The following is a 25,041-nucleotide window of genomic DNA, read 5'->3' as shown; positions in this document are numbered from 1 at the left end:
GTAGCTGTTGACCCAGTGAGAAGGGGAAACGGTGTCTTACATTCTTATAAAATAACTTTGCCTTCAAGGACACCTTTAGAGTATCTAAGAGACCAACTGTAAAGAGCTGGTAAACCAAAAATATTTTTATAAAGAATTTAAAACCCACAAAGGCATTTAGCCTGGCAAGTTATTAAAACAGTGACTCATCCATAAGATAAACACAATGAAGTGTATTTTCTCCTGCAGTAAGAAAATGAAGAGAGTCTGCTAAGGTAGTATCTATCAGGGAACTCTTCTCTCCACTGAGTAGACCGTCAGCAGGCATATGGATATGAGTCATACAAACACTGACAAGCTGAGCATGCTAAATGTGTTGTTTATCAAACAACGGTCTAGTCTCGAGGATTCTAGAAAGCTTCCATAGTTTTCCTCTATTTTTTTTACCCAATAGGGCTAAACAAAACCCACTGATCCTCTTCCTCTCCTCCTTCCTGAAGTACAAACCAGCGGTGAGCCACACTGGCAGCATGACAGGCTTTTTTTTTTTATTTGAAGATTTATTTTTAAATTTTTTTAAGATCATTTGCAGGGCTGAGGGTGGGCAGTGTGGGGAGGGAAGGGGAGAAGAGGGAGAGTGCAGACAGAAGAGGGCATCAAATCTCCTGCTGGGGAACTGGAGTTATCCACAGTTGCAAGCCCCATGGGTATGGGGACTGAACTCAGGTCTGAAAGAACAGCAAATGCTCTTAACTGCTGAGCCATCTCTCCACCCCTGGCAGTACACCTTTCGAGAAGGAGCGCACACCCTCCCAGCACTCTGTAACTGGATACAAGCCCAACAGGGCAGCTCCCATCTCCAGAGTTCTATCCTAGCCCCCAAGTCAAACAAGTCGGAGAGAAGGGTCCCCAGTCAGAAAGGTCCAACTCCACATGCAAAACAAAAGCCCTTCCCTTTAGCTGAACCGTCACCTGGTTCAAGTACTAGAAAAGCCTAGGTAGAACACAGCCAGCCCTTTGACAAACAGGTGTCGGGCTACTAACAGTAACTGTGAACTGTTACTAACAGTGAACAACCAGGTCTCCAGGAGGAGATTCTCAACCAGCAGTACCTCTGCATTAATTCACTGACTCACGCAGAATCCTGCTAGGCGTTCAAGCCTACAGTCTGGACCTGGTACTCTGTTGGTCCACAAGCACCAACCAGACTCAACACACTGTATTCTACCCTGCTTTACAATGATGGTTCAACTCCAAGTCTCAACTTAACAATGGAGCAAAAGCAATAGGCACTCAGCAGGAAATATACTTTTATATCTGAATTATGATCCCTTCCTGGGCTAGCAATGTGCAGTATGGCTTGTCTCCAGACACTAGGTGGAGCTGCAGCTGTCTGGAGGTCACATGATCATAAGCACAAACAATCAGCACCCTACACACACTGCTGGGTGGCCAGTGCCTTTCGGACACACACATTTAATACATTACATGAGACATTCAAAATTTTATTAATAGATCTCAACCCTTGGGAGCGAAAGGTAAGAGGATCAGAAGTTCAGGGTCATCTTCGCTATTATTTAATGACTTCAGAGACTGTCTCAAAGTGGGTGGGATGGGAGGCTGGACAGATAGCTCAGTTGGTAAAGTGCCTGCTGAACAGAGTAAGCCTGAGAACCTGGACTCAGTCACCAGAGCCCACATAAAAATCGGATGAAAAGTTAGAAAGCAAAAATTAGTCTCTCCAATGAGTCTCGGTGGGTAAGACAGCCGACCTTCCGGATCTCATATTACTTTGCTTATATATACTTTAGTTTCTGATTATGCATGTATGTGGGGGGGGGGGTGTTTCTTGGAGGTTTTCTTGAGGAAAAGAAGAAAGGGCATGGAATTGGGTGGATAGGAAGGTGCAAAGGGGCTGGGAGAGTTGGGGAAGAGGGAAAGCATGATCAAAATATATTTTAAAACTTTTTTAAAAATTAAGACTAAAAACATCTCTGGGGAGAGAGTCAAGCTGATCCCTAGGTTTGCTGGCCAGCCAGCTCAACCTACTCACTGAGTTCCAGGTCAGTAAAAAAGCCCTGCCTGAAAAGAAGGTGAACCACTCTTGAAAATGATAGCCAAGGTTGGCCTATGACCTTCACACAAACACAAGCACACATACAACACAAGCCTTTGTGTTGGATGATTTTACCCAATTATAGGTTAACCTGCATGCCAAGGGAGGCTAGCCTAAGCTATGATGTTCATTAGATTATATCTACAAATGCATTTTCTACTTCCAATATTTTCAGCTTACCATGGGTTTATCAGGCTGCAACCCCATCACAAAATGAGAGGCATCTGCATGACTTGGAGTATTAAACTCAATGTACTCCTCAACTATTTTCTCCGTTCTCTTCAGAATCCATTCACCGCCTCAGCATGGATAGTCCTACCCGTGCAACTAGCTCAGACATGGAAGCCCAGAAAGCTCTAAGTCTACAGCTTCAGCAATACTGACACTGTTGGTATCACTCAAGGTGTTTCCGGCAGTCACAGTGGCTCCCGCCAGCGCTTTCCTCCGACTGCTCTCAAAGTCCCCACACTCCACCAGCCATCCCTTTCGCTCATTGTCACCCCGCCCATTTAAAGTCTCCTCTACCTCATCCCCACACTCTCCCAAAAGTAAACTTCCTCCGCAGTGCCCCATAACAAAGCCCTTGTTGTCAGGCGCACACTCTCTTCCTCTACTCTTTTTCCTCCCCATTTCTCGGAAGTTATCTTAGCTGCCAGTAACACTGTATCATTCTTCAGGGCTGGGTCTTATTCTTCTTTCTATCGTGACATCCAAGAGAAGAGTAACACACTGTACTAGTTCACCAAATTAGTGTTTAATAAATTATTAAGCAAAAAATGTGGAGTCACCCCAAAATCATTGTTTCTATCTCTGCTTAGAGAAGTCATACATAATAAATACTATCTAGAAATAAAACTTCTAGACCTTTCCAGTTTCACCACTGCTACCCATAAAGTATGTCTGGCACGGACAGCAAACTAGTCTTTGAAAGCCCTAAACTGCTCACTGGTCTTACAAAGGGGTCAGTTGCCCTCCCTGAGGAAGTGTGAATGCAGCAGGCACCCTTGCTGCTGAACATTACCAACACGCCCACCTCACAGTAAGCGCCCACACAGCCCTAGGGTCCGTGGGCTGAATTTCATTCCTGCCTACATGAGGAAAATGGGTTTCTTACTTTTTCTTCGATTTAAATTTTAGCTGATAACTGAAGTTAGGTTTGCAAGGCGCTCAATGATAAATAGGCATATTATTATGCAAAGCTGTATTTATGAGACAACTAAAATGTATCTTTTCTAACATTGGAGAGCACTGCCTGCACACAAGGGATCCTGCGAAAGAAAGCTGTAAATCTCCTGTGGACTATGGATGAGACAGAGTGCAGACTGTTCTTCCCACAGAAAGGCCTTCTAGAAAGAATCTCATAAACTATGCTAAGTGAAGATGCTTAAAAACAAAGACATATAGGAAATAGTCTGACATGCCCACATATTATCTCTGTAAAAGAAGACAAAGACCTTGGCTCTTTTCATGTGACCAAAGATGGTAAGGCACAGCACCAGGTGTATTCCTTACTGGACTTGTATTTGCTTACGTGAACTAGAAAAGTCACCTCATGTTTGCTTGCATTAATAATAAAAATAAAATGCGCTTTGTTTGCATTACTCTGGAGTTCAAATGCTTAACCGTACACAGATCTTTGACATTTCCTTCCATCCTGGGAGACGGAGCCTCACTGGCCTGGGCGGGACAACAACACATCTGTTCAAATTCCTGTAACATTTACTCCCTGGGAAGGTACAGAGGAGAGGAAGAAGAAACGGCCTCTGGTGGCGGTGGTGGCAGCGGTGGCGATGTACAGTGGACAGGATGAATATCCAGACATGCTCCAGAGCCTCGCAGGGAGTGGGGAAGTTAAGCAGATTTGTGGGAGAGGAGAATGAGCACGGTGATAAAAGTAGCTACATCCAATGTCACTTGCTACTCCCTGCAGGAAGCGGTAGCACTCTGAAGGACACCGGAACAATGCAGCCACATTTGAAGAGCTAACAAGAAAGCAGAAATCTAAAGTTTTTAATACAACCCCCCCCCAATGTTGGCAAGTGTTTCAGCTGCTTTTGTCATGTCTGGATAAGAAGGAAGGCACAGGAGGAAGAAAGCTTGCTTTAGCTCACAGTTGGGGCTACAGTCTGTCCACAGCAAGACAGCAGCTTGGACGGGACTGTGGGGATAGGAGGGAGCCTGTCCACATTCTTACAATTCAGGAAACAGAGAGCCTCAAATTCCACCCCTGGTAACCTACCTCCTCTAGCTAAGCCCCACCTCCTAAAGGCTGCATAGTCTCTCCAGACAGTGTCATCAGCAGGGGATGAAGTGTTCAAACACACACACACACACACACACACACACACACCTCTAAGGGATATTTTATATTCAAATCATAACAATTGGTTCAAATTATGAAGCAAACAAAAACTCTTTGCCAATCAAATAGAGCATGAAGGGCTGCCAATTTGTGATTTCTAGCATATACCGTACCAAGCTGGAGGAATATTCAAAGATCTTTAAAACAATAAAATATTCCTAAAACCAAATCCCTGCTTCACAACTTCTAGTCACCAGATTTCCGCATTAATCTCCTTCACCTGAATAATAATAATGGCGTGAGGATGACCAGCTCAGATGTAAACTGGGAAGAGGCTGGCGGTGCTCAGGGCACAAGACCTGAGTTTCTATCTGCAGCACCCACGGGAAAGCCAGGCATAGTGGAGAGTGTTTGCAGCTCTAGGGGGAAATTGTCGGAGCCCACATACCAGCCACTCTAGCCAATCAGTGAACGCCAGCTTCGGTGAGAAACCCTGCCTCAAAAGAGTAAGGTGGAGAGCAACAGAGGAAGAAACCTAGCCCTGATGTCAGGCCTCCGTGCATGCACATACTCAAAGGAAAAGGAAAAAAAACTCATTTATATTAGACTCAATTATAATAAATGACATTACAGACAGGTATCGTTTTAAAATTCATGTTGGCATCACTAAAGGTGATGGGAAAATTAAAGTGTTTGTAATAAGTAAAGAACACTTTAAGGGGGCGGTGGTGGCGCATGCCTTTAATCCCAACACTCAGGAGGCAAAGGCAGGCGGATCTCCATGAGTTCGAGGCCAGTCTGGTCTACAAGAGTTCCAGGACAGCCAGGGCTGTTACACAGAGAAACCCTGCCTCGAAAAACCAAAAATAAAAATAAAAGTACAAGAATTCAAAATTTGTTGAGACAGAATAAAAGAGTTGCTCTGCATCAGGAGATGATGGGCTGCGCTATGTGGGGCAGATTGGATGAACATTCCCTACAGCAGGGGAAGTCCATGAAAGCAGAAACCTGCTGGAGCCGGTTGAAGGAGGGCTGGTGAAACAGCGCCCCCTACTGGCAACTGAGCCAATGCACACGACTAGTTTTATAATGCAAATCTCACAGGATCTTCAGTAAAATCTACATCCCCTAATTTTTCTTAATGGAGCAGGGAAGGGAATGAAGCGCTGTTCCCCCATTCGAGCCTGGTCTAGCAGTTTCACAGGAGACTGGGAGCGCCAGACAAAATCCACACTACACAGAAGGATCTGCATTTCCCCTGTGGGCAAGCGTTTGAACCTCAACAAAACCTGATGAAAGCATGAAAATCCTCCCCAAAACAGGATTGGAGTGTTTCAGAATACAAAACTACATCTGAACCTGCTGGTCCAAATTATCTTCGGTAGGTAAATGATGACTCCCCTAAAGATCTGTAATGAGGATTTCCAAATAAAATTGCCTCTTAAACATTTTTTAAATCTTTCAAAAAGCTTCAGTACATAAGGATTCTTTCAGGATGTAGGTAGGTCCAATACAGGTTTTTTGTATTTTTTTCCCCAGAACTGATGTGGAGAGAAATTACTTTGGCTGAAGAACTTGAAATATTTACACACATTTATCTTCTCGCTTCGATGCTACTTTAAAAGCATATAAATCGGGCTGTCTTCAAGTTCAGTTCTTTGCAATGGTGTCTCGCTGGGATAGTACATTTGGGTCCAACAGAGCAGGCTCCTGTGAAACGCATCCCCCTTCCAGAAGGTGGGAGATGGCCTGACTGGTTAAGATGACAGCATTCACGCACAAGCACAGAGCTACCTGGGTGTGGACCTCTGTTTCCTCTCCAAGTATGTTTTCTTTACAGAAGAACCAAACTCTTGAACATCACAGGCCACCCACACTTCACCTTCCTTTAGTGAAGCTGCCAGAGTAGGGTCACTACCCATGATGGTAGCCAGATACCGTAACAGTGCCACTGGGGAGCGTGTGGCCATGTGGCCCTCCCTAAAGAAAGTGCTTTCCTTGTGTTCATAAAATAAAATTAAACTGAAACAAATTTTCGGCCAACATTTCAAGACCTCATTATGATCATGTTGAAAGCAAAGAAGTATAGAAGCTGACAGAGGACAATTCTCTACACATTTTCTACTTTGCCACTACAGTAAATGGGAAAAACACAGAATTCTGGAAAACAAATAACCTGAAATATTTATTTTAAAAAGTGACATTAAGAAATAAAAACTAAAGACGTTGAACGGTGTTTTCAACGGCACTTACCAACCACAATGGAAGCCTCACAGTGGTAATAACCATTACTTTGCTTTTTCTTCAGCATGGAGCACAGATCTACCCGGTACAGAATTTCTTCTCCAAATCTGTGGTTGATGAATTGTTCATACAATTCGGGCTCTATTTTTTTCACTCCCTTGAAATGACAAAACAAAATCACGTCAATCAATCATCTCTCTGGGGCAGCCAGTTCATATATCTATCAGTCTCTCAGAACCCGAGATTACATTGTGGATTCAGGACTGCCCCTGGCTCCTGAAAACAGATGCCACAGAATTTCTGACAAGTTGTTTTTAAAGTCTCCATGCCTGGGATGGGCTGATTTAGAGCCATCAATTAAGAGTGTCATCGGATGTGGCAGCAATCGGGACCTCATACATCTTTGAGTTTGAGAACTAAGAACATGTGTGATGATTCGGTCCCCAGAGCGAACGTCTGCAATGACGGAGATGTGAGTGAATGGTTTTAGAATGATGCGTGTCTTGAAATTTCTAGTGAGGATGAAGCTCTAATAACGCTAACTCGTATTATTTGAGCCCTTACAAGCCTGATTTGAGCTGGGACAGTAAAGCCAGCAGCTTTTCTGCATCTTCCTCCACCTGCCTTTCCTCATCAATACAGCAGAGGCAGCTGGATGCTGAACTGTAGGAGGGGCTCTGGGAACTACCATAGTCTCCCAGCAGGAAATAAGAGCCCTCCCCATCACCATGCAGGGTCTGAGACCCCAGCCTGACGCCCAAGACAGTCTACGAGTTTCACCTTTTCACTAGTTTTTACTTTTTAACTAATAAAAATTTCCCCGTTTCGTTTGCTAATAAAAATTTATAGAAAATTTTAAGTCAGGTCAGGAAATCATGCGATTTTGGTTCTGTTTCATTTTTCCTATGCAAATGAAAATGACATTTTGCTTTTCACCTGAATATGGTTTTATCCTCAGTACTTCTTGAAAACCAGTTCCATTATTTCAACAAGTATGCCAAGTCAAAAATAACACACAGATTTGCAAAATGCTTTTGCCTCTGTACTCTACTGTATCATATTATTTACCCAATAGACTGCTGCCCTTAATATTTAAAACATGCTTGAGTTCTGTGTCTACACGGGCCTCCTGTTCTTAACCGCTCTTCCCAACTCAGCTTGGTGAGTCTACTCTACCTGCACAGGCTGAAAGCTTTGGAGGATATCCTTGATAAAATCCAATACCCTTAGTTTTGGTGGAACACTCTGTTGATATGTATTAAGTCCATCGGGTTTACGATGAGATTTAACTCCAGACTTTCTCTGGTTAGATTTTTTTTTCCAGTTGACCTATGTAGAGGTTAGAGTCAGGTATTGAAGTTACTCACTATCACTGCGTGTGGCTTTAAAGCTAACAGTGGTTTTCTTTGTTTGTTTATAAGTAAAATTGGGTGTCCCTATTTCTAAAAAAGTTATGAGTAAATGAAACCAATTTTATGTCCTAAATGCGTTTTTCTGTGTGTGTATGCATTCATGTGTGTATGTGTTTGCAAGTGCGTGTGTGTGTTTGCATGTGTGTGTGCGCGCACGTGTATGTGTGTGTTTGCATGTGTGTGTGCGCGCACGTGTGTGTGTATGCATGTGTGTGTGCGCACGTGTGTGTGTGTGTTTGCATGTGTGTGTGCGCACGTGTGTGTATGCATGTGTGTGCGCACGTGTGTGTGTATGCATGTGTGTGTGTGTGCGCACGTGTGTGTGTATGCATGTGTGTGTGCGCACGTGTGTGTATGCATGTGTGTGTGCGCACGTGTGTGTGTATGCATGTGTGTGTGTGCGCACGTGTGTGTGTATGCATGTGTGTGTGCGCACGTGTGTGTATGCATGTGTGTGTGTGTGCGCACGTGTGTGTGTATGCATGTGTGTGTGCGCACGTGTGTGTATGCATGTGTGTGTGCGCACGTGTGTGTGTATGCATGTGTGTGTGTGTGTGCGCACGTGTGTGTGTGTATGCATGTGCATGGGTACTTCGGAAGGTGGAAAGGGAGGGGCAATGGTTCCTTTGCAGACAACAGCAGACAAAGACAGCTTAGCACAGGTTCTTCAGTACCAGGACCACAATGTCATCACTGAACAACTGTTAGGTTCTCATTTTCATTTTTATAAAGTGTCATTTTATTATTTTATTTACATTTATTCATTCATTTGGAGGGGCACGCCCTAGTGTACATTTGGAGGTCAGAGGGCAGCTCTGAGGAGTTTGTCTTCTCCTTCCCCATGTGTGTCCGGGAACTGAACTCAAGGTTTTGAAAGCACCTTTAGCCACTGATTCATCTCACTGACCCAAAAGAAATAAGAAAAATATAAAAGTGCCCATAAACTAATTTCCTTGGCTAATCAATTTTACAAGTGACAAGCAGCAATTATTTTGCAAAAATTATTCACAGCTGACTTCTGATATACATTCTAAGGTGTTGGGTTTTATTAACAAATAACATGGAATTAATTCCATAACTCATAACTTACACAGAAAGTACAGTTCAAAATGCATGATGCCTTGGGAGAGCTTGAAGCTCTATCTCTATCAAAATAAAAAATTCAATAAAGAATCTAGAAAGAGATGAGAATATGCTTAATCTTTATATATATATATATGAATATTAGCATAATCTTTGCTCTCCAGAGACTGTATTGGGTGGCCTCTCATTTCTAATAAACACGGAATTCATCTCACCATCTAGCTAAAGCAAATGATGTTTTTCTTTTATAATAAATGGACTGGTCTGTGCCATATAAGAAGACCCCATCTCAAAAAACTAAATAAGTAAGTAAAGGAAAGTCATCATTCTGAGGAAATTGGTGACTATATCAAAATCAGGCATCACTCGAGGTAAGGCTAAGAAGGATCCTATTTTTGTAAGGAACCTATAGGATTTCCAAAATAGCCTCAGAGGCACCACCATTCAAGGCTGCAGCTTCAAGTTGAAGTGACAGGGGTGATGTCATTCTATGCAGGCTCAGGACCGCCAACTAACTCAGCTTTCACTGCCACAGGCCGATCTCCCCCTCCCCAAGGCACCCTGATGTCTAAGGTAGAAGATGTGCAAACATGTCAGGAAAGCTCGAAGAAAAGCCTCAAATTGCTAATCCAGGAAAACGCAGCCTACGACAAAAATCTGAGTGGAGACTGCTTCAAATGCAGAAAGTCTCTATGAGGCTATCTCTAACAATTCCATGCAAAGGGTGCTGTGAACTTGGTGCTTTAAGTCGGCTAGATGATAGTCTAACATTTCATGTTAAGGGTATTTTCCTAGAAATTAACAGAGACAGTGATGTTTTAAGGACTTCAGATATGCAGTTGTGCTCAGTATAAGCACCACATTGGTTATGCACTATAACACTGAAAGGAATAATTGAAGTTAAATACAGATGTTTTGAGGTAGATATGACCAACATGCATTGTTTACATGTATGAAGTTGTCAAAATAAAAAAATATTCTATTAAAAGTACATGCCGGATATTATATTTTGAAGCAGTTACCTAGTGGAAATAGATATCAAACCAAAAATTTTCAAGGCTATCTTAATTATCAGAGATGACTCAAGTTTGCTTCCCTTTAGCCTCCTTTGAGCCACAGTTGGAGACGATCAGTGATGGTCAAAGCCATTGGTTGGCCTTTGGTGCAGCCTGCCATGAAGCTGTGAGCCATTTCACTGGATTGCAGCTTGGCACCCAAACAGCCACCTCCTCAGAGATGCCAAGAGAGCCTGGCAAGTGCATTTAGAATTATCTGATGGCTAAATCTGAAGATAAATAATGGAGATTATTTACTCTGGAAGCACGTACAACATCATTTACATCAACTCAATGATATGCATAATTTAAATGTGCCACAGGGTGTTCAGACTCAGATTACCGAGAGTCTAGATCTGTCTTTAATGCAGTTAGGGACGTGGAATGTGAAAATTCACATTAGCTCACAATCTGTGACAAAGTGACTGTGTTCAGAACAACGAAACAGTCACTTTATTAGGAAGGTTAAGAGATTGTTTGTCACAGATGGTAACTTCTTATTGTTCTTTGTTATAATAATCACAATTTACACAAACAGTCTGCGATAAAACAAAGGAGGGCTTTGTCCTACTGACAACAAGCTTAACCTTCAGGGTCTCTGCTATGTTTTTCAACAGTTTATTCCTGGATAAAATGAGCTTTCATAGAAATACATGTGACAATTAAAAAAAATCCTGTTAAGAATGACACAAACCAAAGCTAAAAATGTAAATTAAGAGGTCAAATGAAACCAGTCTAGTCCTTTGGCATCGGCTGGTTAAAAGGCAACCATAGCAGCTATACTTCTACTTATCAGAAGTGGGAGAAGAAGGCTGGATTGATATATATATATATATATATATATATATATATATATATATATATATATATATGTCAAATGGCTTTGACCATCACTGATCGTCTCCAACTGTGGCTCAAAGGAGGCTAAAGGGAAGCAAACTTGAGTCATCTCTGATAATTAAGATAGCCTTGAAAATTTTTGGTTTGATATATATATATATATATATATATATATATATATATGATGGAGAAAGGTCATTGGCTAATAAAGGAACTGCCTTGGCCCATGTTATTGGTTAGGACATAGGTAGGTGGAGTAAACAGAACAGAATGCCGGGAGGAAGAGGAAGTGAGCTCAGACCCGACAGCTCTCCTCTCGGGAGCAGACGCCATGCTACCGGCTCCTGGGCAGACACACGCGATGAAGCTCTGAACTAGAATCTTCCCGGTAAGACCAGTGCTCACAGATTGTTAGAGATGGGTTGATTGGGATATCAGAATTAGCCAGTAAGGGCTAGAGCTAAGGGCCAAGCAGTGATTAAAAGAATACAGTTTGTGTGTAATTATTTCAGGGCATAAACGAGCCGGGCAGGCGGCTGGGGTGTTAGGGACGCAGCCCTGCCGTCCTTATTACTATAAATGACGCCCAGACGTGTGGCTAACTGAGTCCACAGAAAGCCTGAGAAAGCTTGGGAAAGAGTAAAGCATGTTTTCTTGATTGTGACAATTTCTCTGGTCTACTCTGCTTGTCAGAGGCAAGCAAGCGCCTCATCTAAGAGAGGCTTCCTGACTCAGCTTTAGCTGCAAAGCCTGCAGCTCATTAAGAGGTCCTGCCACGAAACACTTAAACCGTGTTGACGAAAAGCTGAACACATGCTTTTCGGTTTACAGCCGTAGCAGGAAAAAAGCTGCGCCGTTTAAAAATGCCAGCTTTCTGGGCCATCCTGCCAGGGCAAACTCTGACTGTTTGAGACAGGAGGGCCGGCTACAGAGAGAGGACTTGAGTGTTGTCTGTTGTAGCTTGCTGGCTGGCAGGGACCTTGAAACGCCATAGAGGTGTGGCTATAAACATGGCTACAGCCAGTACTTCAGCCATGAGGCTGGAAAGCTAAGGAATGGGCTACATCTAGCCGGCAAAGCCACGCCTTTAGTCCTACTGAGATTGCGTGGTAAATTAAAGGCTCTTGTGGTCAGAAAAAGAGAGATATACAATAAAGAGAGATTCAAAGACAAAGAAAATTTCTAAATGGTTTAAAGTGTGTTAAAAATATATGCAGACTAAAAGTTAAAATTCTTAAAGTAAACCTCTGTGACTTCAAGGTGTGGTAGCACACGCCTTTAATCCCAGTGCCTAAAAGGCAGAGACAAACAGATCTCTGTGAGTTCAAGGTGTAGTAGCAAACACCTTTAATCCCAATGCCTGGGAGGCAGAGACAGGCGGATCTCTGAGAGTTCAAAGACAGCCTGGTCTAAAGAGTTATTCCAGGTCAAAGATGTACGCTTAAAAAGCAAAAAGTTAACCTAGGAATGTCACAGCTTAGATTCTTAAGTGCCTAGTGATTTAAAGGCGCAAATCAAAAGTGCTCCTGGATAGTAAAAAATTGCAGATTCACAATAGGACAGATTCAGACCACTAAATGATTCACACTGTTGGATGAATATACGTAGGCTTGGGAGAGAGAAGAAAAAGAATATAGAAAATAAAGTTAATGTTAAAAAAAAGGTAAAGTCTTTAAAGAGACAGAGTACAGATAGTTAAGAGATTAAAAGAAATAAAGAAAAATAAGCTACGTAAAAATGAAAAATTCACAGAGAGTCTGGATTATGTACATTGTGTTTTCTTTAAAATTTTTGACTGTGAAGGAGATAAGTACAGAGAGACATTTCATTATATGGGCTGCCAAGTGGAACCAAAACGGATATCATGAGGGTATGACTTCAGAATTTGGGTCTAAGGATATGATGCTTTGGAGAGAGTCTTATTTTGTTTTCACAGAGGATGAGACTCTATGGATTTCTTCTATCCTGATTTGGTATGATAGACCACGACCTCCCGAAAAGTTCCTGTGAACACCCTCAAAAAATTACTTCGCTCAACTGCCAACTGAGATGACCCTGGCACACAGGTTATACCATGAAAGACCTAATTAATGACGCCCCCATTCAGCAGGAAGCAGTTTGAAGAGAAAAAACTGCGCCCATGTTCCCAAAATATTGTTTATAAATGTTCTTTTACACTTAAAGGGGGAAATGATATAGGTATGAATAATTTGCATTGGTATGGATTTTAAGGTCAATTTTGTTATATGTATAAATGTTTCTGATTTTGATTAAGGTATTGTGATTGTGTAGTTCATTTAAATATGTACTGTATAATTAAGAAGTATAGGTTGTTAATGGATAATCATCGATAATAGTAAAGCTTGTAGTCATGTTGGTTAGATTTTCTAGATATATAGAGATATATTTTAGATAGACATTCTTCATGTCTTTCAAAGATTACAGAATAAGACATTTAATGTTTTAATAACTTAGGACTTTTCATGACAATGAGACACTCTGCTCCTGGCAGCACCAATCTACTTCAAGAAGAAGATGGGCATCGAAGAGGATCCTTATGGAGTTTGATAGCCATTTGGGCAAGAAACTGCTCTTGCCTGGACTATTGCATAAACTGGACACAGAGAACCCACAGAGAGAGGACTACTGAACTTGCCTAAGGTGAGATGATCTTTTGGGGTTCCTGATTCACGAAAGAGTCTGCGAGACATTCTGCAGGACACAACAGATAGTGACTGAAATGACTTTGAATTTTCCTGCTTTATGGAAATGTCTGCTGGATACCATGGGCCTGAAGGCTGAAGATGGATGCCCCAACGGTACAGAGGAACTTTGGGTGACTGTCCAGGCAGCGAAATGTCTCTGTCATTTCTAGAGTTTTAAAAGTTGCTTTTTTCTTGTTTGTTTATGTAGTATTGTATCTTTCTGGAGTCTGTGATGGAGTTAAGAATAGTTAGTTATAGTTATAGTTTTCCTTAGTTATGATAAAGATTATTGTAACTTTTACTTGATAACTGTTTCGTTATATGTAATTTTGCTATGTTAAAGTTAAAGCCTTTTTTTGTTTGTTTGTTTAAACTGAAAAAGGGGAAATGATGGAGGAAGGTCATTGGCTAATAAAGGAACTGCCTTGGCCCATGTTATTGGTTAGGACATAGGTAGGTGGAGTAAACAGAACAGAATGCGGGGAGGAAGAGGAAGTGAGCTCAGACCCGACAGCTCTCCTCTCGGGAGCAGATGCCATGCTACCGGCTCCTGGGCAGACACACACGATGAAGCTCTGAACTAGAATCTTCCCGGTAAGACCAGTGCTCACAGATTGTTAGAGATGGGTTGATTGGGATATCAGAATTAGCCAGTAAGGGCTAGAGCTAAGGGCCAAGCAGTGATTAAAAGAATACAGTTTGTGTGTAATTATTTCGGGGCATAAACGAGCCGGACAGGCGGCTGGGGTGTTGGGGACGCAGCCCCGCTGCCGCTCCATATTACTACATATATATATATGGTATATCACTCCAAATTATAAAGACATTGAAATTGCCATAAGGATTTGAAGAAAACATCAGTTTAAAATTCCCCATCACCCCACCCCTCTTACTATAGCTACAGTTTCTGATGCAACCCCCTCTGTTGCATCTGCACCTTGAGAGGAACCACTTGCTCGTCTCTTGTACCTCCTCAACTTCTTCCATTCAGAACATTCGAGCAAGCTTAGGTTCACCCTGGCTTGTGACTGCCATGAGAAGACATGTGTCTTCATGGCCCCAGTTACTGGCTCAGGACCAGTGAGGGAATTCTGGATCCAACAAACACAACCACCCTGGGCAAAAATGGCCTTGATGTCTTTTCTTCCTGTCGCTCTGGGTCAGGCAATGTAGTTAGTCCTCCACTGACCATTCCCATTTCCTGCTTGACTAAGGCCCTGACATCCTGCCTACTAGTACCTGTCAATAAATTTACAAGTAAAAGCAGAAGGAGTGATGAAAACAGACAAAATGCTGCTGCTTTATTATTTTAGATCAATCTGCAAACAATGGTGCCTCCCGTCACCTAGCAGTAGTAGAAAATATGAACTCAAAAAGTAGCCTTTGACATGGGTAGGGAGAGTACTCCCCACCTATCTATTCCCCTCCCCCAACCATCAACACTTGAGGCAAAGGGGAGAGCTGTCCCCATTACTCCTCTGTCAGTGGCAGCGTGGGCGGCAGAGAGATTCTCCCCTCACCAAAGCCTGAGAAGGCAAGTGGGAAAGCTGTCCCATTATTCACCTGTCAGGAGGGGACATGAATGGAGGAGAGACCCCCCACCCTCAGATGGCAGAGTTGGCCCTAAGGTCATAAGAGCAGGGGAGCTATCCCTGTCTTTCCTCAGTTGCTGTACTCAGAAGAGAGGCCCCTCCACCTAGACTGGGCTACACAGTAGAGCTGGCCCTGAAGGTGTAGGTGCGGGAGAGCTCACCCTGAGGGTGTGAAAGGGGCAGAATTGGCCCCATCCATTATACATGGCTGCAAGGGGTGAACTAGCCAGGATACTGCTGGAGAGCTCACCCTCATGGTGAATACAGGGGAGAGCTGGCAGGCTCACCCGCAACTACCTAGGCCCAAAGCCAGGGTTATATGTCAGCCCAGCCCAGCAGCCACCCCATCTGTGATCTGCTAGAACACAGGTTTCGGGGGGAGGCACAGTCCTGTGGACGCAGCACTATAGGATCTCCCCAAAACATGGCAACAACAGGATGTCCAGGAAGAGACCCAGTGAGGGCCCAGTGTTGACAGTGTAGCAGAGACCAGCGGTCTTGAACCAAACCAATGACTCTTCAAGATGAACACCTGCATGTAAAGATGTATAGATAAAGGGATTTGCTTTGTGACTCATTGTGTCACACTGCAGCTTCTGGATGAGATTTCCTTTTTTTCTTTTTTCCTTTTATATCTTAAATTTTATTGGGGGTGGGAGGCATTGCGGGGCACAGGGCAGATGCAAGGGGACAGGAGATGGGGGGATTGTGATGCACGATGTGAAAGACACACAAAAAAGAAAGTTTAAAACTACATAACAAACAAACGAAGAAAAAGTAGCCTTTGACATTAGAACAATTATTATCCCAGATAAGGAAGCTACATCACAGAGAACTAGTCACTTACGAGGGACACACAGAGCCAGCCATCAGGACAAGTAAAAAACACAGACAAACTAAAAAGAACAGAATGATGCCTGAGCTCTATGCTATTCATTCAAGACATTAAAATCCTAAGACTGTTAATCATTCTTGAGAAACAGCTGTATGCAATCAAGACAATGACAAAATTAGTTTGGGAGCCTCTAGCATTCTAAAGTGGAAGCCTTTAATACGCTGCATTGATATTAGTACATCAAGTGATAACTATATGCACGCAGTAATGATTCTCACTCACTATAAATAGGAACAAGAAAATGAAAGAACTTCTAGGGGCTGGAGAGATAGATCAGCGCTTAAGACCACTTGCTCCTTCTTCCAGAGAACCTAGTTTGGTTCCCAGCACCCATGTTGATGACTCCTGACCTCTAGTAATTACCATTCCAAGGGATTTGTCTCCCTTTTCTGGCTGCTGTGGACAGTCACATACATTCGCATTTATGCACATGGACACACACATGCATGTATGTAGTAATAGGAGCGGCGGGGCTGCGTCCCCAACACCCCAGCCGCCTGCTAGCTTATGCCCGAATAATTACACGGACACTGTATTCTTTTAAACACTGCTTGGCCCATTTCTATCTAGCCTCTTCTAGGCTAACTCTCGCACCTGGACTAGCCCATTTCTAATATTCTATGTAGCACAGCTAGGTGCGCTTACCAAGAAGATTCTAGCCTACTTCCATCCTGGGTCGAAGCTTCATCGCGTGTGTCTGCCCAGGAGCTGGGAACATGGTGTCTCTCTGAGGCGTCTGCTCCCGAGAGAAGAGCTGTCGAGTCTGAGCTCACTTCCTCTTCCTCCCAGAATTCTGTTCTGTTTACTCCACCCACCTATGTTCTAAGCTATGAGCCAAAGCAGTTTGTTTATTACTTAACCAATGAAATCAACAGATTGATATATGACACTCCCACATCACATGTACACACATGTAAGTAAAAATTATAAAAATACATATTTTTAAAAGAACTCAGATGTTGTTTAAGCATAGAAAAGATATGCAAATGATCGAGTCCCTTAAGAGAACCCCTTTCTTGTTGTAAATATCCAAATAAGTAAAATGCCAGCAGAGATTGCCAGAGTTCAGAGTAAAGGTTTCTTGAACACATAATAGTTCTCAATTGCTTACTTAATTTTAAGCCTGAGTATTTACATAGTTGGGGTTCTTCAGGCATGCCTTCTACACGATCCCTCTATTTACCAACTTGCTTTTAGCTCTCCTGATTGTCTGATCTCAGCTCTTTAAGGAAAGAAACACAGACCACCTCCACCTATATTATATACAATATCACACATTCGGGAAGTAACAGCAGAAACAGCTGCTTAGAGGTAGTGTCTTGACCCACTACTGGCATCTCCTGTTCTCTGTCCTAACACCCTGAGAGGAGCCCAGTGCTCCTCGGCGGCATCCAGTGGCAAGGAAAACAGTCCCTGAAGGAAGGTTATACAAATCCTAATGGGAAAAGCCACTACAAAATCACTAGGAAAAAAACACCATGCTTCCTGGTCCCAGCATCAATCAGAAGGGAGGTGCTTGGCTGTCACTCACATTTATAGTGACTGAGGCTCTTTTATATGGGCCTGGCCATGTTAGTCACGGGGTTAACAGGTCACTGGGGTGCACATTCTCACCATTGCAGGCATGACACAATCCATGACCGAACACTAAAGTGCCCTCATCTCCTGCACATTTTCTTCTCATGCGTGCTTATGCTTCATCCTCTTCGCCGATCTCAGTTTCCCCTACCAAGACAGACCATATGCTATAGGCCAGATGCCTGGGGATTATGTTTTCACATAGCTTTGTAAACCAAAAAACAAAGCAGAGGCCCTATAATGTAGGCACCCAAGAACGACTGCCATAGGACAGCTGGAATCTCCACTTCCCAGGATGAACGTCCAGCTGTTTTCTCGGGTTGGAGCAGCCCTGTGGTCGCCTGGATGGACGCATGCTGCAGTCTCTTCCCTGCTGTAATATTGAGTTGGAAGTGTCACCCAGGCCTGCCAAGCTCTTGCACTCCAGCACCCAGCCTGCCGAGCACTGACTTTGCCCACAGAGTATTTAGGATTGTGGGGAGTGGAAGGGCACGTGGTTTGGGGTTTGCACATGCGCTCCCTCTGTCTTCCCCTTGCCATGCTCCTGGCCACCCAGGAGCCGTTTATTAAACACGGGCATTTAATTTAGTCTAATCTGGTTTAATTGGAGTTCTTTGTGTAGGCAGAGCAGCTCGTATTAAGATTTTTCTTAACACCCACCTCATATTCGTCTCCCTAAGGCTTTGCTTGCTCTTTGGTGCGTGTTCTGCAGTGACCAACTTACCCATTCATTTCTAAATGCTAAAAATAATATGCCTCCATCAAAAGTCCTCAGCATGGATGCTCTGTAGACTTATAACCCGATCTAATGTGTCCCTCTTCCAGTATGATAGCATTCCCTGCTAATCTGCTTTCCAACATTTCCAACATTAACTGAAAAATTTCCAGGACCTGAACAAGTAAGTGATCTACAGAAGACTAGAAATAGGTAATGCAAAAAATCCCAACACATCATATTTATCTGGTACTGTGACAGTGGCCTACATATTGCAATATAGCTATATGGTGACAAAATGCATTCTGTATTTATAGGTCAGAAGTTCAGAGTACAGAACCATTCATTCAAATTAGATTCCTATAGACAGAAACCATAGCACAGGCCTAACTTTAGCAGACACAGTTTAAATGAGAGGGGAGTATCCAGAGTGCACACAGAAAGCAGTGCACACTGACAGATAATTCAAATGCATCTACCGACATCACTCTTGATACCTTGTAATTACACAAGAAAGATCAGAAACAAATGGCAGCACATCCTGTTCTGTGTACTCAGTGCTCTCTCCCCCTCTTCCCCTCTTAGGAACTATCAGCTTCCCAGACTCGCACCCATCACCATTCCTCTCCTCCCCACCACTCCCTTCATCAGCATCCGTCTCAGCAGAACATCTTACTGCAGCTAAAGCATCCTGCTCCAATTCTGCAGGAGAATTCTCTCTGTGCACTTAGGTCAGAAGCCCCAGTCTGGCAGAGGAAGGGCTCCAGCAGCCTAGCTCTCCAAGATCTGGCTAACTGTTGGCGTGCAGATGTACACTGCCTGACCTAAGAGCCAGGAGCCAAAGCACTTGATGCATTGGGCTTTATGATCACATTTGGTTGGAAATATCCCCTAAATAGCACAGTAAACAAAATGAAGTTTGGTATGGGGAGAAAACAGTAGTTAAATATGGAACAGCCATTAAACATCAAATTCAGCTGGGAGGAGAGAAGACAGTTTATGTTCTGGCCATCGGCCTGAGGACAGTGTGAAAATTACGTTATGTTCAGGCCTTCAACATGGTGTCATAGATTTTACCACCAGTTAAAAATGCGGTCATCAGGTTGGTTTCAAGAACAAAACTAGGACTCTGGTAGCCAAGAGTTGTTATCTAGTGCCAGGATCACAGCTGTGCCAGGCCAGGCCTTCTTACACAGCAATGGGGACCTAACTCGGGTCCTCACACTTGCACAAGCATGTGACTAAGCTATCTCCCCAGGACCTATTGTTCTGTTTTTATGGTATCACTTTTCATGAGAATAAGACTCCAGTGAATCATGACAATAAATTGGCTCATATATTTAGGAACGGAAGTATAATGCCAAGGTAAACTAATTATACTTCCATGTTCATTTCTGCTCCTATCGGGAGGGGGCTCTCAAGAAAAGCAGTGTTTCTTTCATTGTGTGGATAATTATAATTAACAGCAGTTGGCTGACTGATGAGGCTGCCCAATCACTCCAGTGATAAACTGACTACCACACAAATAACTTCAGCTGCTTGGCTTACATGGGACTTCTATTAGCTTTCTGGCCATAGGTGCTCTTCTTTCTCCACCCACCATTCACTTACTGTAGAGGCTTGCCAGTTCCCTACAAGATTTTAAGAATCCATTTGGTCTTTTATCCTTGATTAGGAAAATGGAATTAACTCCCAGATGATGCTCATCCCAAAATCCCTGAAATGGCTTTTCATGGGGAAAAAAATGTTTCCTGTCACACATGGTAAAATCTGAAGCAGAACATTTAGATTTTAAAAAGTTAAAGCAAACATAGGCAATTCTAATTAGCTTGAATACTTTGCTATTATATCTTTTTAATGCAAGTTCTAAAATTCTATTTTAGAAATTAGATTTAAACTAGAACTGTCTATGGTTTCAAATATTACTGACCAAATCGTTCAGAAACACCATCTCAGCTAAGCCTAACCTACCGTCACTCTTGCCTCCCAGACTAAGCAGGTGACCTGCCTTAACCTGACGCCCTGAGTGGTGGCACTCTGGGGATGCTTGGGTTTGAAGCATTCCTCTGCTCCGTGACACGTGACACAATAGAGAACCCTTCAGTACAGCAGTAGCCATGCACAGAGAATCCTGAAGGGCCACAGTTGGGAAGGTGACTCCAGAAGGTGACCAGGGAGGCACAGGAGCTCCAGGCACAAGAAGTTCAAAGCACATTTAGACTCTTGACCCAAAGCATTGTGGACATCACCAGCAGCGTGGCCTCAGAGGGATGCTGTTGGTGAACACGAGCTGGAGATGCCAGAGCAAACTCCAAGCCAGAGAACGCTGGGCTAGCTGATCCCCAGCACAAATGCACCCTGCTCACTGCCTTACTTCCTCTTGCAGGACCTGGCCAGCAAGTGTCTCTGGCATTTATCCCTATGGACACAGCTCTCTGCTATTCTATGATGTTTGAGTTCAGAGACTTCCAGAAAGTCTCAGCCTATTAGGAAAAATCTAAAACTAATCACTGCCAAAGGCTCACTGAATCATGGCAAAATTCTGGGAAAAAAAATACTTTTTGACATTGATTTCTTCCCTAATGCTGTGTATGCCCTTTGCTGCCGTGAGCGCACGTTTTGTGGCATGAAGCCTCCTCCCTTCAGGACTGCATGGAAACTATGCTGGACTCTAGAATTCATGGTAACTAATTTCTCCTAAAATTCGGATTTATACTAACTTCCATCCCCAGTTGCATTATGTCTGCGCTTGAATTGTTTTTCCAGTTGGGTTAGGCTCTCCTCGGGCTCAGTGGCCAGTCAGTCTAACCTAATGGTAAGTTCCAGACCAATGAGAGACTCTGTCTCAAGGGAGGTGAATGGCATTTCTTTTTTTTTTATTTAATTTATTTATTTATTAAGGATTTCTGCCTCCTCCCTGCAACCGCCTCCCATTTCCCTCCCCCTCCCCCGATCAAGTCCCCCTCCCTCATCTGCTGGAAGAGCAATCAGGGATCCCTGACCTGTGGGAAGCCCAAGGACTGCCCACCTCTATCCAGATCTCCTAAGGTGAGCATCCAAACTGCCTAGGCTCCCCCAAAGCCAGTACGTGCAGTAGGATCAAAAACCCACTGCGATTGTTCTTGAGTTCTCAGTATTCCTCATTGTCCGCTATGTTCAGCTAGTCTGGATTTATCCCATGCTTTTTCAGACTAAGATAACACCCAAGCCTATACTCTGGCCTCCTCATGCACGTACACAAATATGCATGCTCCCCGCCACATACGCACATAAACACACATGCACACAAGTGATAGTGGTGTCAGTGAGAATGGCCCCCATAGGCTCATATATTTAAATGCTTGCTCCCAAGTTGGTGTAACTATTTGAGAAACAGTAGGAGGTGTGGCCTTGTTCGAAGAGTTATATCCCTGGGGAAAGGCAGGCTCTGAGATTTCAAAAGCTGGCACTATTCCCAGCTACCTCTTCTCTCTGCCTTGTGCTTGTAGATCAAGATATAAGCTTTCAGCTACTACCTCGACACCGTGATTCACCATGCTTGCTTCGTGCCTGCTGCTACGCTCCCCTCTGTGACAGTCATGGGCTCTTCCTCTGCAACTGTAAGCCAAATGAAACCACAGAAACTGAGCTGCCTTGTTTAACAGAACTGCATGCACACACATGCACACATAAACACCATACTTTTTAAATTCTTAAATGACATTTTACCAAACACTAGAGCTATAAAATGATCAGAGAAAACAGGACTTGATGGTCAAACAGATTTAAGGAATAATTTGAAAATGACTTTACAGTTGCTCAAAATATTCCCTGCAAGGTGAGCCATCAAGCTCTGTGAACTCACGAAACACCACGAGATTTGCTTGGGACAATAAAATGTGACCAGGAATGACGCAGTTAGAGGTTTAAGAATCGTTCAGAGGTTAAGAATCCTTCAATTATCTTCTTTCTGCACAAGACAACAACAAAGCCCCAGCTGAAGGGAGCTCAGTGGAGGTGCTATGTAAAGACAAAGAGCAGAGCCATCTTAACCCATGACATGTGCTAACGAACCTGTTGTAAACACGTGACAGTCAATAAATGGCTGACCGGCAAGCTCCTAAGAGTAGATTTACTTTATTTAACACATCATTGTTGATATCTGCTCTGTCACATAATTCTTCAAAACTAGAAGACATCCTGAGGGAAATTTCCAGAAAAATGCTATGAAAACACTTGTTTTACATCTCCACTCCACTCTGAAGATTTAATATTAGATCAATAGTGTTATTTCTCTCTAATCTAATCAGGACCAACAAGGAGTCAGTCATAATCCTAGTACTGATTAGCCAATTCTTAGACTCTTAAAATAAGTTAGCTTTCCATCTACCATCCCCCATGCTTCTGTGGCGATCAGGCTATGCCCTGCTCTAACTTACTCCACATTGTGTGAGACACTGGTTTCAAGTTATATCACGCCCAGGGCAACTTCATTTGACAAGCAGCATTTTCTAGACACCAACAAACACCCACCCAGTACCACCCATGAGACACTCACTGACATACGACATAGTCCACATAGTCCAAAAGTAAGAAGCCATCACCCACAGCTCAGTAGATTGAGACAGTATGAGCAAACGGACATATTAAAACCATATCAGAAAAATAGAAGAGAAATTTGAAAGATTCAGCTCGAGTGACCCTAGCAGGTCCCACTATGGGTGGGAGACCTTGTGCAAAAAACAGAACATGTCATGCGAAGGGAGATGGGGCGTGAAGTTTTATTAAAATGGGATCTAGAGGAGAGGAAGGGAGAGAAAGAGAGAGGAGGAAGGGAAGAGGAGGAAAGGGAGGAGAGAGACAGAGAGCAGTCTCTTCAGAACACAGGCAAGGAGAGAGAAAAACCTTGCCTGGAAAGGAAGGGAGTAATTGAGGGTGGGCGGAGCTTGTCTCTTACAGGGACAGGCTACTGTCTGGGTTCATCTTGCCAGGTGACAGGGAAGGCCAGCATTATCCTAACAGAATTTATCAAACATCAGACCCTCACCTAGACTCCATGAAAAGATCTAAGGCTGAGAAGTCATGTGACCACCTGGGGTGTGTCAAGGGACTGACTGGCAAAGAGCTTCCAACTGTCCTCCAGGCTACAGCTCAGGTCAGCCCCACTACTGATGCTGTTGCTCATCCCTCCCATTCTCCCATTCTGCCCTTCATCTCTGTTGCCTCCCCAGTCCTACATCTCACCTTTGCAGTTCAACACGACTCTGACACCCAGCTCCAGCATGACTTTACACTCTGGCTGAGTTTTCAACAATTCAATTGGGTTCATCAACCTAATCACTAAGGAGACCTGTATCTGCCTCTATATCGGCTCCCTGCTTCTCTCCCCCTAGATACTGGCCATTATTTTTGTTTATTTGTTTGGGTTTTTTGTGTTTTTTGTTTTGTTTTGTTTTGTTTTTTGAGACAGAGTTTCTCTGTAGCTTTGGAGCCTATCCTGGAACTAGCTCTTGTAGACCAGGCTGGCCTCAAACTCACAGAGATCCACCTGCCTCTGCCTCCCAAGTACTGGGAATAAAGGTATGCACCACCACCACCTGGCAGCCATTCAGTTTTTTATTAAACCAATCCTAGTGACAAATATTTACAGTGTATAAAACATTATTCTACAATATACAGATAGAATTTGATATGTGTGAATTAAGTGTTAATATCAGTAATTAAGATTGCACTTGAAAGACCTCTGGAGTGGGGAGACTCTCACTCAAGTCTCGGGATAACACGACCCACCAGGAACTCATGAGAGACTGACTGTCCTTGCTGCAATCACATGAGGTTTATTGACAGGACAGCAACCAGTGCATTGGGGCAGAAACTCATTTCCCACACAGGGGTAGAGAGTTCGACCCCAAGTACCTGGGAGAAGGGATAGTCAAGGGAAAAAAAACCACAACCCAGTAATCCAAAGGGGGTACGGAGGGCGTCATTGGAAAATTCCGAAAATACCAGTGATAATCACAAGGGGGTAACTCCCTGTTTCTCAAGATTATTCTCAACTTTATCTTCAGCTAGTTCCTAAAACAGAGTCACTGAACCGGCTAACCTAGATTTTTGGCTCTTCTCTTCCTGCTTAGATTTTTGGCTCTATTTTTTCTGCTAGAGGGGTCTGGATTTAACCAGGTCTTTCATACTAAAACCCATTTTCCAACAACTAGCTGACAAGGGAAATTGAGATCATGTGACAAACTGTATCCAATGAAACCTGCAAAGCCTGTGAATTTATTGCTATTCAGTGAATTTTGACGTTGTCAACAGTTTCATAATTCCTAAAGATGTACAGAGAGGTTCAAAATTTGCATTCTGGTAGGTTTACTTTTTCACATACCACTTCCAATCATTAGACATTTATATGGAAACAAACACGGCAGCCCAATGTGTAAAACTGCATTAGAAACACAAGTGAAGAGAACACAGCAGTGCACTTGGTGCCGAGTCAGTGACATTCTGACACAGGGCATGCAGAGCACGTCATGAGAAATCATGATT

At 43.3% G+C, this 25,041-nt stretch overlaps 1 protein-coding gene across 6 annotated transcripts in view; it reads right to left on the bottom strand.

The window, feature by feature from the left end:
- Akap7 (A-kinase anchoring protein 7) overlaps positions 1 to 25,041 on the bottom strand; it is a 131,598-nt gene that overhangs the window by 45,165 nt on the left and 61,392 nt on the right. For all 6 annotated transcript variants that reach the window (XM_075947436.1, XM_075947426.1, XM_075947416.1 and 3 more), the window contains one exon: positions 6,651 to 6,798. In XM_075947436.1, coding sequence (XP_075803551.1) covers positions 6,651 to 6,798 — 148 coding nt within the window. The remainder of the gene's footprint in view (positions 1 to 6,650; positions 6,799 to 25,041) is intronic.

Source organism: Microtus pennsylvanicus, chromosome 1 (genome assembly GCF_037038515.1).
Source record: "Microtus pennsylvanicus isolate mMicPen1 chromosome 1, mMicPen1.hap1, whole genome shotgun sequence".
Lineage (NCBI taxonomy): Eukaryota > Metazoa > Chordata > Mammalia > Rodentia > Cricetidae > Microtus > Microtus pennsylvanicus.
The sequence above is the reverse complement of the archived record's forward strand: the minus strand, read 5'-3'. Positions and strand labels throughout refer to the sequence as shown.